Below are 13,457 nucleotides of genomic sequence, written 5' to 3'. Positions count from 1 at the left end.
ATAGTCAAATGTATAAAATCCTTTAACATTAATGATTCACACTTTTCAAATCTTGGAGGACAACCTCCCATTTTGGAGCAATGGGGGGGTGTGTGGATGATTACTCAGCCACCAATAACCCTCTTGTTACACCAAGTCACAAATCAAGCTATCATGTCACACACGAAAGATCAGCAAAGAGAGTTTGTCGATTCAACACTATTAGGGCTCACCGCCTACTCGTATACTTTTTAATGTTGTTGTAATATTTTGAGATGGGATATTTGAGTTTTCGCCATGATCAGCTGAATATAGAATGTATTGCTCTTTCTTTTTTTATTGCATTACTTAAAATTCAGAACATTCATCACAATATTTACATTTTCTGAGACAGTCTTGTAAGTAGTAGGAAAACATTATGCCATGGCCACAAATAGATTGATTATTTCTAAAACATTTAGGGGGAAAATATGAGCTGAGAAGTAACAACATTATACCACAGAACTTATATGTAAAGGTGTTGTTGGTCTTCTTTTTCCACGTTGTTTCATGTTGCTAAATGGATCACACACTTGACTTCAGCACACTCATTCTAACCTAATATTTACACTCAATAAAGTGCAAATGTACTCTATGAAGGCTCCAGCAAAGTTTATGAAGGAACATTTTGGGGACGAAAACTCAAATATCCCATCTCAAAATATTAGGATATTCTGAAAAAGTATACAAGCCACATTCAGCAAAATACTATGTCCAGCCAGTTTTTGGGGGTGCTCAAGCACTCCAGAATTCAACCCAAACACCCCCAAAAAATGATAGTCAAGTCAAGTCATGTTTATTTCCGAACCCCTAATCACAAGGAGTCTCAAAGGGCTGCACAGACCACAGATGATTGCAAACTACAGACTATTATTACATCATCCCCTGATCTAAAACCTACATAAGGGCAAGGAAAAACTCAAAAACCTCAACATGAGAAAAAAAGAAGAAACCTTGAGAAGGGACCGCACATGAGGTATTCCCCCTTCCAGGGTGACCAGGCTGCAATGGATGTTCCATTGCATTGACAAACAATAACATTAAAAATGAATTATAAAATACCTTAAATATCTCTCATCTCATCTCATTAGCCGTACCGCTTATCCTCAGTAGGGTCGCGGGGGGCTGGAGCCCATCCCAGCAATCATCGGGCAGTGGGCAGGGGACACCCTGAACTGGTTGCCAGCCAATCGCAGGGCACACAGGGACAGGCAACTCATTCGCTCATTCACACCCAGGGACAATTTGGACCGGCCAATTCACCTGAAATGCATGTCTTTGGAATGTGGGAGGAAACCGGAGTGCCCGGAGGAAACCCACGCAAGCACGGGGAGAACATACAAACTCCGCACAGAAAGTCTGGAGCTGGATTTGAACCCACGACAGGTTCCCATGGCATGAACTGTGCCGCACAAGCGCTAACCACTGCGCCGCCGTGCTGCCTACCTTAAATATAATTTTGAAAAATAGAATAACGTCTCTTTTATTTAATAAAGGGCAGGATAGGCTTGAATATCATGAAAAACACTAGTTGAGACATAAAAAAGTAAACCACAACAAAAATGTGAACAACACAACGTCAGAAATACTAAACTGCCTACAAATGGTTCAGTCCATTTGATTCCTAGCACCGCTCTCGCCCTCTCCCTGCTCCCTTTTGTTCGGCTAGTGTCATTTCAGGTATAGCGACGGAGTCTGTGGTGGCGCCGGTGTATTACTGTGAAAGAATGTTATTATGGAAGCCCAAGAGTGTCCTAATTCTATTACAACATTCACTCAATAAAAACGACCTTAAAACAAAAATATGGAGGAAAAAAGCCTTTAGTAAATATTTTAATCAAAATGTTATCCTAGTTGAATTTGACATGTCACGGTACGTGACGTCACCAGCCAGACCCTCTGGGTGCTCAGTACCCCCAAAGCTCTGGAGCTAAAATCGCCCTTGTACTATGGCTATGTAGTCTTTGTACTGCGTCTTAGATTCATCCAATAAAGTTGGGGCTTTTTTGCCTTAAAATAATGTGGCATACTTCTGTTTTTCTTTCTTTTTTTCATGAAATTCAAAATCACCTTTTTCTTAAATGAATGATTTAATTATCAGCCAAACATAACACATTTTAATACACTGTCACTTTGAATTATAAGGGGGGGGGGGAGACTAATTTTACTTGCAAAGGAAATATTTACATTCGTCTCGCTTTTCACTGCCTTCCTGATCAAAACTTTTTGTTTGCCTGACTTTGCCTTGAGTCTATTTACAAATCTTGTGATTATTTCTTCCCTGGCACACAACGTTTATTAGGTAATATTATGTCCCGATCGTTCTTTTTCAGGGGGATGGACTTTGAGTAACTTTTTTTTTTTAAATTATGACATCAGCATTGGGAGTGTGATGAAGCGAGGAGTATCTAATTGAACGCATCTTATTTTAAATAAAATCCTTCTGAATATCAAATAACAAAACATTATAATAAAAATTAACATTACATGAGACAGGTCCCAGATAAAGAAATGTTGCTAGTGACTGTGTCACTTTAGATAACGGCCGCTAGAGTCCGCCCGCGCGCTGTCTGACCCATCAACCGTTTCCACAGAAGAAGCTTGGGGCGGACACCGGACCAATATGGCGGCCGTATGGAGATTTGTAAACAGAAGTATTTTCACCCCGGTACCAATAATGGGACAACAATTCAGGTCATTCTGCTCTGCAGCAAAGGTATTGCTTCTGTTTGATTTTTCTTTTGTTATTCTTTACCACCGAAAAAAAGGAACATCCCTTAAAGTAAAGCATGGACTTTTCGATATAAACTTGCAACTATGCAGTATTTGGAATAACATGCACGCCTGAAATCAAAATCAGAATATATTTGTTATTTTTGCAGTTTCCCCCCAAAACTAAATCCAATATAGGTTAGGATTCAATTTGTGCAGAGGTGCTTCGGAAAATGTTCCTGTCTCTACCTGCATTTGTCCGAAACTTTGATTTATTCTTTGCATAAATGTTATATTTTTGTGTGTAAAATTGAAGGTAAAAATGAGCCTCAATAATTTTAAGTGACTGGGAGGGAGACAAGTTTAAAGTGGTATATTTGTTGATATTAAACACAGGCTCTGGCATTGTTATTGCCTCATACATTTTTTTAAATAATCCAACGTCACTCAGAGAAATTCAATGCGCTGAAAAAATAGTTTTTGTCTTGGAAGGAAGTTTGGCGCTTTGCTGAATTTTGTCTCAAAATGTATGGCATGGCTCTTTAAATACATATACTTCTCCAGGACCGGGTTAGCCACCCCGGTTTAGTGGGTTAGGGTTCGGTCATCACCTTTTTTACACTGTTTTAACGTGATGTTTGTTCTACCTAGCAAGGTACAAAAGCAGGTCCAAGTCTGCCAGAGAAAGTAAAAATTGTGGAGGTCGGACCCAGAGATGGCCTTCAGAATGAAAAGGTAATATATTACAGTGTGTCGCGTTTAACAGTGTTTCAGTGATTTTTCAGGTTGAAAACATTTTCACTTTTTTTGGTCAGACCATCGTTCCAACAGAAACCAAGATCCATTTGATCAACATGTTGTCCGCGTCTGGGCTATCTGTAGTAGAAGCCACCAGTTTTGTATCGCCCAAATGGGTTCCACAAGTGAGTTTGTTCTCCCACATGCAAATGTTTTGTAGTCTGGAATCACGCTTAGCACACCGTTTTTGGTGATACTTTACCCTGTTACAGATGGCAGACCAAGAAGAGGTGATGAAGGGGATTCAAAAGAAACCTGGGGTGTCGTACCCAGTCCTCACCCCCAACCTCAAGGGATTCCAAGCTGCTGTGGGTACATCTAGCACACCTTCATACTTCAGTGTTTCCTAATTCTGACTTAATCGCAGTTAAACGCCGGCGCCACCGAGGTTGCCATATTTGGTGCCGCGTCGGAACTGTTCAGTAAGAAAAATATCAACTGCTCAGTGGATGAGAGTTTACGACGCTTCGATGAGGTTGTGAAAGCGGCAAAAAAGGCCGGCGTTCCTGTCAGAGGGTAAGCTGAGGGCTAGTTGAGAACAAACTTTTATCTTAAGAAAGCATCCTGTGAAAAAAATTCAAACTTAATATTTTACATATATTTTAAAATAAAATGAACACAAAGGTTTTGTGCAAAAATATTGTTATTCGTTGCATATTCTTATGTCACGTAGAGTTGACACAAACAACCTTGAGGAAGGGGATTGGACACTAATATATACCTATAAAACGTTGTGTGCCAGAATTCAGAAAAGAAAAATCTCAGGTACTCAAAGTAGAGCTCTACCAAATTCAGGCAAACAATCTGATCAGCAATGCATTCAAAGGTGTGACCAATGTAAATACAGATGTGGTCAAAAGTTTACATAAACTTGTGAAGAACATAATATCATGGCTCTCTTGAGTTTCCTGTTATTTCTAAAACTCTGATTTTTCTCAAACACAGTGGTAGTAGTATTATGCTATGGGGCTGTTTTGCTGCCAATAGAACTGGTGCTTTACAGAGAGTAATTGGGATAATGAAGAAGGAGGATTACCTTCAAATTCTTCAAGATAACCTAAAGTCATCAGCCCGAAGATTGGGTCTTGGGCGCAGTTGGGTGTTCCAACAGGACAATGACCCCAACCACACATCAAAAGTGGTAATGGAATGGCTAAATCAAGCTAGAACTAAAGTTTTAGAATGGCCTTCCTAAAGTCCTGACTTAAACCCCATTGAGAACTTGTGGAGAATGCTGAAGAAACAAGTCCACGTCAGAAACCCATCAAATTTAACTGAACTGCACAAATTCTGTCAAGAAGAAGAAGATTGGTCAAAGAAGCATTCCAGAATCTTGTGAATGGCTACCAAAAGCGCCTAATTGAAGTGAAAATGGCCAAGGGACATGCTACCAAATATTAGCGCTGCTGTATGTATAATTTTGACCCAGCAGATGGGATCACTTTTCCTGTGAATCCATAATAAAGTCATAAAAGAACGAAACCTCATGAATGAAGAACTATCAGTTCCAATCTATCAGGGAAAAATCTGAGTTGTAGAAATAACTGGAAACTCAGGAGAGCCACGACATTGTTCTTCACAAGTGTATGCAAACTTAACAACAACTATATTTAAATTGCAAGTAAAATTAGATTTCATTCATAATAATTTAAAGCGAGTGTGCAAAAAAAAAATCCTGTGGCAAAAAAGTCAAATATTCTCTCCTATTGCCAATTTTTCTCAAACGTTTTAAGTCCCAACTTTAATGCTCAAGTCCCAATTTTCTGTTTGTGAAACTCTTAAAGACACACTGTATAATATTTGACCCCCGAATGTCGATGTATAGTGTAGTGCGACCAAAATTGAGTGCTACAAAACACAAAGAAGACTACAGAGACCAAAAGTTACTTTTTATTTGTCATTTACTTGTCCAGTTTGTTCTGGCTTCTCCAGCACACGGGCATAATGTTTTTGGTCTTTTGGTTTTTGGGTACCTGTAGCAGCATGATAGCGGACAAAATGTCAGCTACCTGTAAGTGAGGCCCATGTTATGTAAGATAAATACAAATTTCTTGACCTATAAAAAATGAATACACATTTATATACTAGTTCATGTATGTTTGCTTGCTATTCATATCAATATTGCTCTGTTTTTGAGTAAGTGTTTGTTAGTACTAGAAATCATTAAATAAGACACAATGTCCTTTTTTAAAACAGTGCGTGGTAATTATTGTATGCATATCTCGTGAACCACCTATTCAATAAGCATACCAATTGTGAAACTCTTACGATTTTTCTGAATTGATTGACTCTGAATGAATGTGCAACCATTTGTTGTGCCTCCAGCTATGTGTCGTGTGTCCTTGGCTGCCCTTATGAAGGCAAGGTCTCTCCTGAAAAAGTAGCACATGTGAGTTGTCCCTCTAATTCAGGGGTCTCCAACATGGTGCCCCTAGGACAGCTGAGATGCCCGTAGACCTGTTCTGAAAATAACTGGGTCATCGTGATTTTCTAGTAATAAGAAATTCTTGTGGTTGACTGTGTCTATTTAAACCTACTACCAATATTTACCGTAACATTCAAATTATAAGCCGCGACTTTTCCGGCACGCTTTCAACCCTGCGGTTTATGCAATGATGCGGCTAATTTATGCATTTTTTCTATCGGCCGCCAGGGGCGCCCGAGCAGTAAAGGTAAGAGTGGGACACATGGAATATATATGTGGAGGGAGACGCAAGTTTAATGTCACTTTGCACTTTATGCATGAATAAAATTAGAACCTCACCATGGAAAAGGTGTCAACTGAAAGGGGAGCGATAACTACCATATTGGGAATAATTTTACGGAAGTTATGTGGTGAAACGAACTGATTACAAGAAGCAAGGTCCAATGAAGCAAAAACGTTTCAGGCGGATTTCTATTTATCTGTCGACCTTAACGTGTGTTTTGGAATAAATATTTTACACGGTTGGATACTATTGATTGTCCTTGATGTAACGAAGCCATTCTTGCGAAAATTCAGAGAAGTAGGTGAAATGGTGAGTTACGCCGGCTTTATAGTTTTCGCTTATCTCGTTTCAGACTGATCGTAATGGTTCTCTGATGAGTATATTTTGAAATGGTCACAATATCTTGAATCCCAAGAGTTTGTTTGCTAATGACATGTAGCATGACATATTGCAGTGACAGTTGACATCGTGAAGACACTTATTAGTGTGTCAAAGGGATTAAGATAACATTAATAAAACTCTTTCTGTGTACCGTCTTTCTTTGTGAATTTCTCACATGCGGCTTATAGTCAGGTGAAGCCTCTGTATATACAAAGTGTTTTTTTTTCTTTAAAATGTGTTGGGTGCGGCTTATGATCAGGTGCGCCTTATAGTCTGAATTTTACGGTACTCTGGTAATAACATAGTGATTACATAATAATAACTTGATAAGTCATTATAGAAATTAGCGTTTAATAACAAAAAGTAGCTCTCAGCTTGAAAAAGGTTGGAGACCCCTGCTCTAATTAATCTCCAAATAATTATTTACAATTAACGTGTTGGTTCCTTCTAGTCTGGTCAAACATAAATGGTGTCTTTACAGGTAGCAAAGTGTCTTTATTCCATGGGTTGCTATGAGATTTCCCTGGGCGACACAATTGGGGTGGGCACTCCAGGCGGCATGCGGGAAATGCTGGCAGCTGTGAGCCGCGAAGTGCCCGTCAACGCCCTGGCAGTGCACTGCCATGACACGTACGGGCAGGCCCTCCCCAACATCCTTGTGGCCTTGCAGGTTTGTTATCGCTCATGTTCTCACTTGCACTCTTCTAGATTTTAGGCTAGTAGTTTATTAATCCTAGGAACAAATCACTGAAAAATATTTGCCTTTTATCCGATTAGAAAGAGTGTACAAACACAAACAGTGCAAATGTTAGGTTAAGTATCAAAATAATGATATATCCTGTGTAGAGCTAGCTTACCAATTCACCTATTTACCATGACTAAATCAAGACAGTGATTACAAAGACAAGCACATATTTACTTGTGCGTTGAAAAAAATCCAAATTTAGGGCTGCTTTGAGTAAAATGTGAGCCTTATATTTCTGGATGACAGTGCCAGGGCAACTGTACTGTCGAATAGTGCTAGATTGCAACACAGATGTGAAAACTTGTCCTTTAGTGCTGTTGTCAACCGATCAAACTGCATTCGTTTGTCATCGTTCCTAGAGGATGAAAGGAAACTCCAGCGACTTGAAAATAACTAATGATTCAGAAAGTGAAGCGTTTTTGATAGACAACGTTAACTACCTCTCAATTCAAATCTATAAATTTAGGAGTTTATTGAAAACACTGAAATACCACATGTACGTTGTAAATAATGAATGAAGTACAGTCAAATCTCCAATTTTGCTCCTGTTATGTATAAAAGGAACTCATTTCTTATTTAGACAGGCATCATAAACTTTTTTAGACCCCAGATGCTAAATGACGTTGCACGCGGTTGGAGCCAGTTGTATGCGGCGATTTAATCCGCTAAGCCTTGAAAAGGATTCCTAAAAAAGCACAGAGTTTTAAAACTGATTGATTCTTCTTAAAATCTATGTCTTCTCATTCCCAATTTATACTCTGAAAATGATCAACAATAATTGTAATTATATGTATGAAAGCCAGCATTTGTCCCATTTTGGGCATTTTGATTCTGCGGGTGGGTGTTAAATTCAAAAACAGCCGTTAATATAAATCAACAGCAAACCAAGATTTCACTCGCATTGTTCAATGATGCTACTGTTCCTTATAGCTTAGTAGTGAATTCAACTTGATTGCAAATGGCAAGGAAATAGTTATACTACAAAGGTTTAAAAATTCCCATTTTGGGTAAAGTATAAATCATATTTTTAATTAACTGTGCACTAGATATACCGAACTGCATTCATATGATTAAGGACACAAACTCTCTCTTCGACAATTCAAATACAAATACCGGTAAAATAAAATTGTATATTGAGACCTCCTAATTACCAGATAGTGCCGAGGATTATTTTATGAAGAATAAATATATTTGTAGTTAGTGTCGTAGTATTCTATTATGAATTTCAAATAGGCATACACATTATGAATAGGCATACACTTCATGATTGTGTCCCACATATTGTTGATGCTTCACAAGAAATTACAGTTTTATATCTTGATGTTTTAAGTCTGAAATGTGGCAAAAGGTCACAAAGTTCAAGGGGGCCAAATAGTTTCGCAAGCCACTGTAAAGGGGTTCAAAGCGAAATTATGTTCTTTTTGGTCCTATTTATATCACTAACAGCCCAATTCTGGACTCCAATACGACCAATCAAATTGATATCTGACTTTCAGATTAAGTGATCCTGGTGGTTTTCTTCTAACATACAGTTAGGGACGTGCGATAAGGCACAAAAATAAAACCTCGATTTTTATCATCTTGTCCGGATAATTATAATTGCAATTGAATTTAAACAACGTCCCCCATCAGATTAACATTCATCTGAATGCATCCCCTGCAAAATGCTTGGTCAATAATAGATCTTTTTGTATACCTTGTGCATAAAATCAGCGACACATACCTTGTGATGAACTTGTTCAAACTCACCAATTTACTCGTTACTAATATGTTTGATAATAAGCACCCTCTCTAAATAATTCCTTTGAGTTTAGCAAATTTTCATGTCGAAGTTTTTTTTAAATGATGACTTAATCAAATTATTTTAATGAATTGCTCAGCAATCCCTTAAAATATGAATGTGCAGAATGTTAGCTCATTGAAAAGCACATTCACATTTGCAATGTTGTGAACAGTACTGTACTTTTCAGGGTTCTTCGAAATGTGTCCTCCATACAAGTGTGGTTAGTGCATAGCAGTAATTTCTATTTCGTGTCTATTATAAATCTTTGGCTTGTAGATGGGAGTGAGCGTGGTGGACTCTTCTGTTTCTGGGCTTGGCGGTTGTCCTTATGCACAGGGTGCTTCTGGGAACGTCGCCACTGAAGATGTTGTCTACATGCTCCATGGACTTGGCATTCAAACTGTAAGTAATTTGGTGTACCTAAAGCAGTAAAGTTTTTTTTTTTCTCCACTTTATTCATTTATTAAATGAATTCAAACTGATTTTAATGTTGGTGCGCATTCTGTTGTTTCACAATGTTTTCTAATTAGTCAGTCTTAGCTGTTATAGTTATTGTAAAAAGGACTTATTTCAGTGTATGAAATAATGTCTGCCCGGACGCCCGGGGCGTGCATATTTTACTTCGGGCGTACAACTTACAAAAGGTCTCCGCCTGGGTGACCGACAACTTTATCAAGAAAAAATAGAAAGATTTTTTTTTTTTTCAAATTAAACGTTTGCTTGATTCCAATTTTCGAAATCTTTGTTCTGTTTGGAAATATCGGAATTTCTGTTCGCTTGGCAATTTGCATACTCAGCAGCCGATCAGAAGCCTGCATCGACTAACTTTGTGCTTCCGGACTTTCTCGAGCGTTATAATGTCGTGCATTTGCATATCAGTTTTCAAAGTAGACGCAAAGAGAATACAAGAAAAATGGATAAGTGGTTAGGAATCAAGCCAAAACCTCGGTCCCAGAAGAAACATTCAAAAGAAGCTAACAAAATTTATGGCGCTACAAAATGTAAACGTGCTTGTAGCAGACGACTCAACGCAAACATTGCATGAATGAAGATGAGTAAATACAGGTACCTACTGATGGGAGATGGAAAACAGCGATGTCATATACATGTAATGAATGTTATAAGTAGATTTATGATAACCTTAATTTTAAAGTGTTGTTCTGTTATATATTCTGATCATCAATCCTCAATACTTTGCAACAATGTTTTTTTTTTTTTCGATTAGTCGTCTTAATGTGTTTCAAGTTGAGAAAAATGGGGCAGGCAACTTTATGGCTGGGCAGGCAACTTTTTAGAATTGTCTGCCCTGGTGTCCGCTAACTTTTGGTCATGAGTTTCAGACACTGCTTATTTTTTTCTCTCAGGGAGTGGACCTTGCCAAACTGATGGATGCAGGAGCTTTCATTTGCCGAAGCCTTAACAGGAAAACCAGTTCTAAAGTGGCACAGGCGACCTGCAAACTGTAGAAAACATTCGACCATGAGGACTATCCCACTCTGTATGGAGGACCGATCTTGCCGTATTCACAAATACATGTATGAATAGATACCTAAAAACATGCCACACATATGATCACATAGGTCACGTAACATCTAAAAGCACTACATGAATGCAGTTTGTTCATTTATTTATGCATTTTTCATTTATTTTTTTTAGGTATTTTAGAATTGAATTGTTAGTGTTTTAGTTTGCCGTCTATTCTGTCACAACAAAATGTCATTCAAATGAGGTGGCGGCGGCACCTATTGGTTCATCAAGAAAGGCATTGCGGTTCAATGGTGCATTTATTGATCAACCAATGGGTGAAAAGCTCAGCTAGTTAGACCAGCCTCCGTATTGAAATATTTTGTTTCGAAAAAATACCCGACAAAATATATGACAAAACATATACCTCAACAAATAAATGATCAAATGTATTGTTATATGAATAAATTGTATTGATGTCATATATTCAGGTATTATGTTGTTTATGTGTTCATTTATTTTGATGGCATCTATTTGTGGTTATTTATTTATACAATTATCGGCAGTGGCTCAGGAGGTAGAGCGCTCGTCTTGGGATCAAGAGATCGCAGTTCGAATCCCGGCTCCTCCGTGTTACATGTCGAAGTGTCCTTGGGTAAGACACTGAACCCCTACTACCCCCAATATCAGGTTAGCGCCTTACATGGCTGCACGGCTGCTATTGGGAAATGTGAAGCACACTGTAAAGCGCTTTGGGAAGTCTTGACTTGAAAAGCGCTATATAATTGCAGATCATTTCATTTCATAAGGCAGGATCAGTCCTCCATAATTCTGTACTCTTGTTGGGACACACATTTAAGGGCATGGCCTCTCAGATGTTTTCTGTATGATGACATTGCTCGCACAGTGCCTTAAAGAGCCAGTGTTAGTATACTGTCTCTTAAGAGAGGCATTTTAGCCCTGCATTGTATTTTCAATGGTACTAATGTGACTTTTAAAAACGTTCTGTTGGTGTTGAAATCTTAATTTGTATAATTTTTTGTTATTGTATGTGATTGTTTTTCTTTTTGTGCAGAATTATTCACTTTAATGCGTTAATATTTATTTTTCAACAATGCTGTGTATATGTACATTTTAAACTTGTGAATAGAAAAATAAATACTGTTTGGAAATGCTTCTAGATACAGTGGCTTGCGAAACTATTTGGCCCCCTTGAACTTTGTGACCTTTTGCCACATTTTAGACTTTAAACATAAAGATATAAAACTGTAATTTCTTGTGAAGAATCAACAATAAGTGGGACACAATCATAAAGTGGAACGCCTTATTGGATATTTTAAACTTTTTTTAAAAAATAAATGAAAAAGTGGGTGTGCAAAATTATTCAGCCCCATTGAGTTAATATTTTGTAGCGCCACCTTTTGCTGCGATTACAGCTGCAAATCGCTTGGGGTATGTCTCTATCAGTTTTGCACAACGAAAAACTGCATTTTTTTTCCCATTCCTCTTTGCAAAACAGCTCGAGCTCAGTGAGGTTGGATGGAAAGTGTTTGTGAACAGCAGTTTTCAGTTCTTTCCACAGATTCTCAATTGGATTGAGGACTTTGACTTGGCCATTCTAACACCTTGATCTGTTTTTTGGTGAACTATTCTATCGTAGCTTTTGCTTTGTTTTGGATCATTGTCTTGTTGGAAGACAAATCTCCGTCCCAGTCTCAGATCTTTTGCGGACTCTTATCTGGTTTTCTTCCAGAATGGTCCTGTATTTGGCTCCATCCATATTTTAACCATCTTCCATGACCCTGCTGAAGAAAAGCAGGCCCAGACCATGATGCTGCCAACACCATTTTTGACTGTGGGGATGGTGTGTTGAGGGTAATGAGCTGTGCTGCTTTTATGCCAAACATAACGTCTCGCATTGTTGCCAAAAAGTTGGATTTTGGTCTCATCTGACCAGAGCACCTTCTTCCACACGTTTGTTGTGTCTCCCAGGTGGCTTGTGGCAAACTTTAAACGACACTTTTTATGGATATCTTTAAGAAATGGCTTCCTTCTTGCCACTCTTCCCTAAAGGCCAGATTTGTGCAGTATACGACTGATTGTTTTCCTAAGGACAGATTCTCCCTCCTCAGCTGTAGACCTCTGCAGTTCATCCAGAGTGATCATGGGCCTCTTGGCTGCATCCCTGATCAGTTTTCTCTTTATATGAGCTGAAAGATTAGGGGGACGGCCTGATCTTGGTAGATTTGCAGTGGTCTGATACTTTTTCCATTTCAATATTATTGCTTGCACAGTGGTCCTTGGGATTTTTAAAGCTTGGGAAATCTTTTTGAATCCAAATCCAGCTTTAAACTTCTCCACAACAGTATCTCGGACCTGCCTGGTGAGTTCCTCATTCTTCATGATGCTCTCTGCGGTTTAAACAGACCTCTGAGACTATCACAGTGCAGGTGCATTTATACAGAGACTCGATTACACACAGGTGGATTCCATTTATCATTGTTAGTCATTTAGATCAATATTGAATTATTCAAAGATCCTCACTGAACTTCTGGACAGAGTTTGCTGCACTAAAAGTAAAAGGGCTGAATAATTTTGCACACCCACTTTTTGGTTTTTTTATTCGATAGAAAAGTCTAAAATATCCAATAAAGTGCATTCCGCTTCATGATTGTGTCCCACTTATTGCCGATTCTTCACAAGAAATTACAGTCTTATATCTTGATGTTTGAAGTCTGAAATGTGGCAAAAGGTCACAAAGTTCAAGGGGGCCAAATAGTTTTGGTTTTATGGGATATGAAATGATCGATTTCAGAAATGTCTGAAATTCAAGAATTGTTTTCACTTT

General features: G+C 38.4%; 1 protein-coding gene across 2 annotated transcripts; it reads left to right on the top strand.

Moving 5' to 3' along the window:
- Window positions 1–2,598: 2,598 nt before the first annotated feature.
- Window positions 2,599–11,791, top strand: hmgcl (3-hydroxy-3-methylglutaryl-CoA lyase). 2 transcript variants are annotated; one of them, XM_088354213.1, is made up of 9 exons: window positions 2,599–2,734; window positions 3,382–3,465; window positions 3,546–3,653; window positions 3,741–3,836; window positions 3,896–4,044; window positions 5,854–5,917; window positions 7,099–7,287; window positions 9,422–9,547; window positions 10,510–11,791. In XM_088354213.1, exons 1-9 carry the CDS (start codon window positions 2,642–2,644, stop codon window positions 10,609–10,611), a joined length of 1,011 nt encoding a protein of 336 aa, XP_088210339.1. In that variant the 5' UTR covers window positions 2,599–2,641; the 3' UTR covers window positions 10,612–11,791. The 2 variants fall into 2 exon arrangements, with proteins under 2 accessions (XP_088210339.1, XP_088210340.1); XM_088354214.1 differs by having other exon boundaries at window positions 2,624–2,734; window positions 3,386–3,465.
- Window positions 11,792–13,457: the final 1,666 nt, after the last annotated feature.

The sequence above is a fragment of the Urocampus carinirostris genome, chromosome 15, assembly GCF_059441175.1.
Source record: "Urocampus carinirostris isolate Australia breed hairy pipefish chromosome 15, RoL_Ucar_1.0, whole genome shotgun sequence".
NCBI classification, from domain to species: domain Eukaryota; kingdom Metazoa; phylum Chordata; class Actinopteri; order Syngnathiformes; family Syngnathidae; genus Urocampus; species Urocampus carinirostris.
This window is presented reverse-complemented; position numbering and strand designations above follow the sequence as displayed.

What these genes read in the sequence shown, in the direction of transcription:
- hmgcl (XM_088354213.1), top strand. Translation starts at nt 2,642, where the DNA reads ATGGCGGCCGTATGGAGATTTGTAAACAGAAGTATTTTCACCCCGGTA. An exon ending in CGCCCAAATGGGTTCCACAA is followed by an intron (nt 3,654 to 3,740) that starts GTGAGTTTGTTC and finishes ACCCTGTTACAG; the next exon opens with ATGGCAGACCAAGAAGAGGT. An exon ending in ACATCCTTGTGGCCTTGCAG is followed by an intron (nt 7,288 to 9,421) that starts GTTTGTTATCGC and finishes TTTGGCTTGTAG; the next exon opens with ATGGGAGTGAGCGTGGTGGA.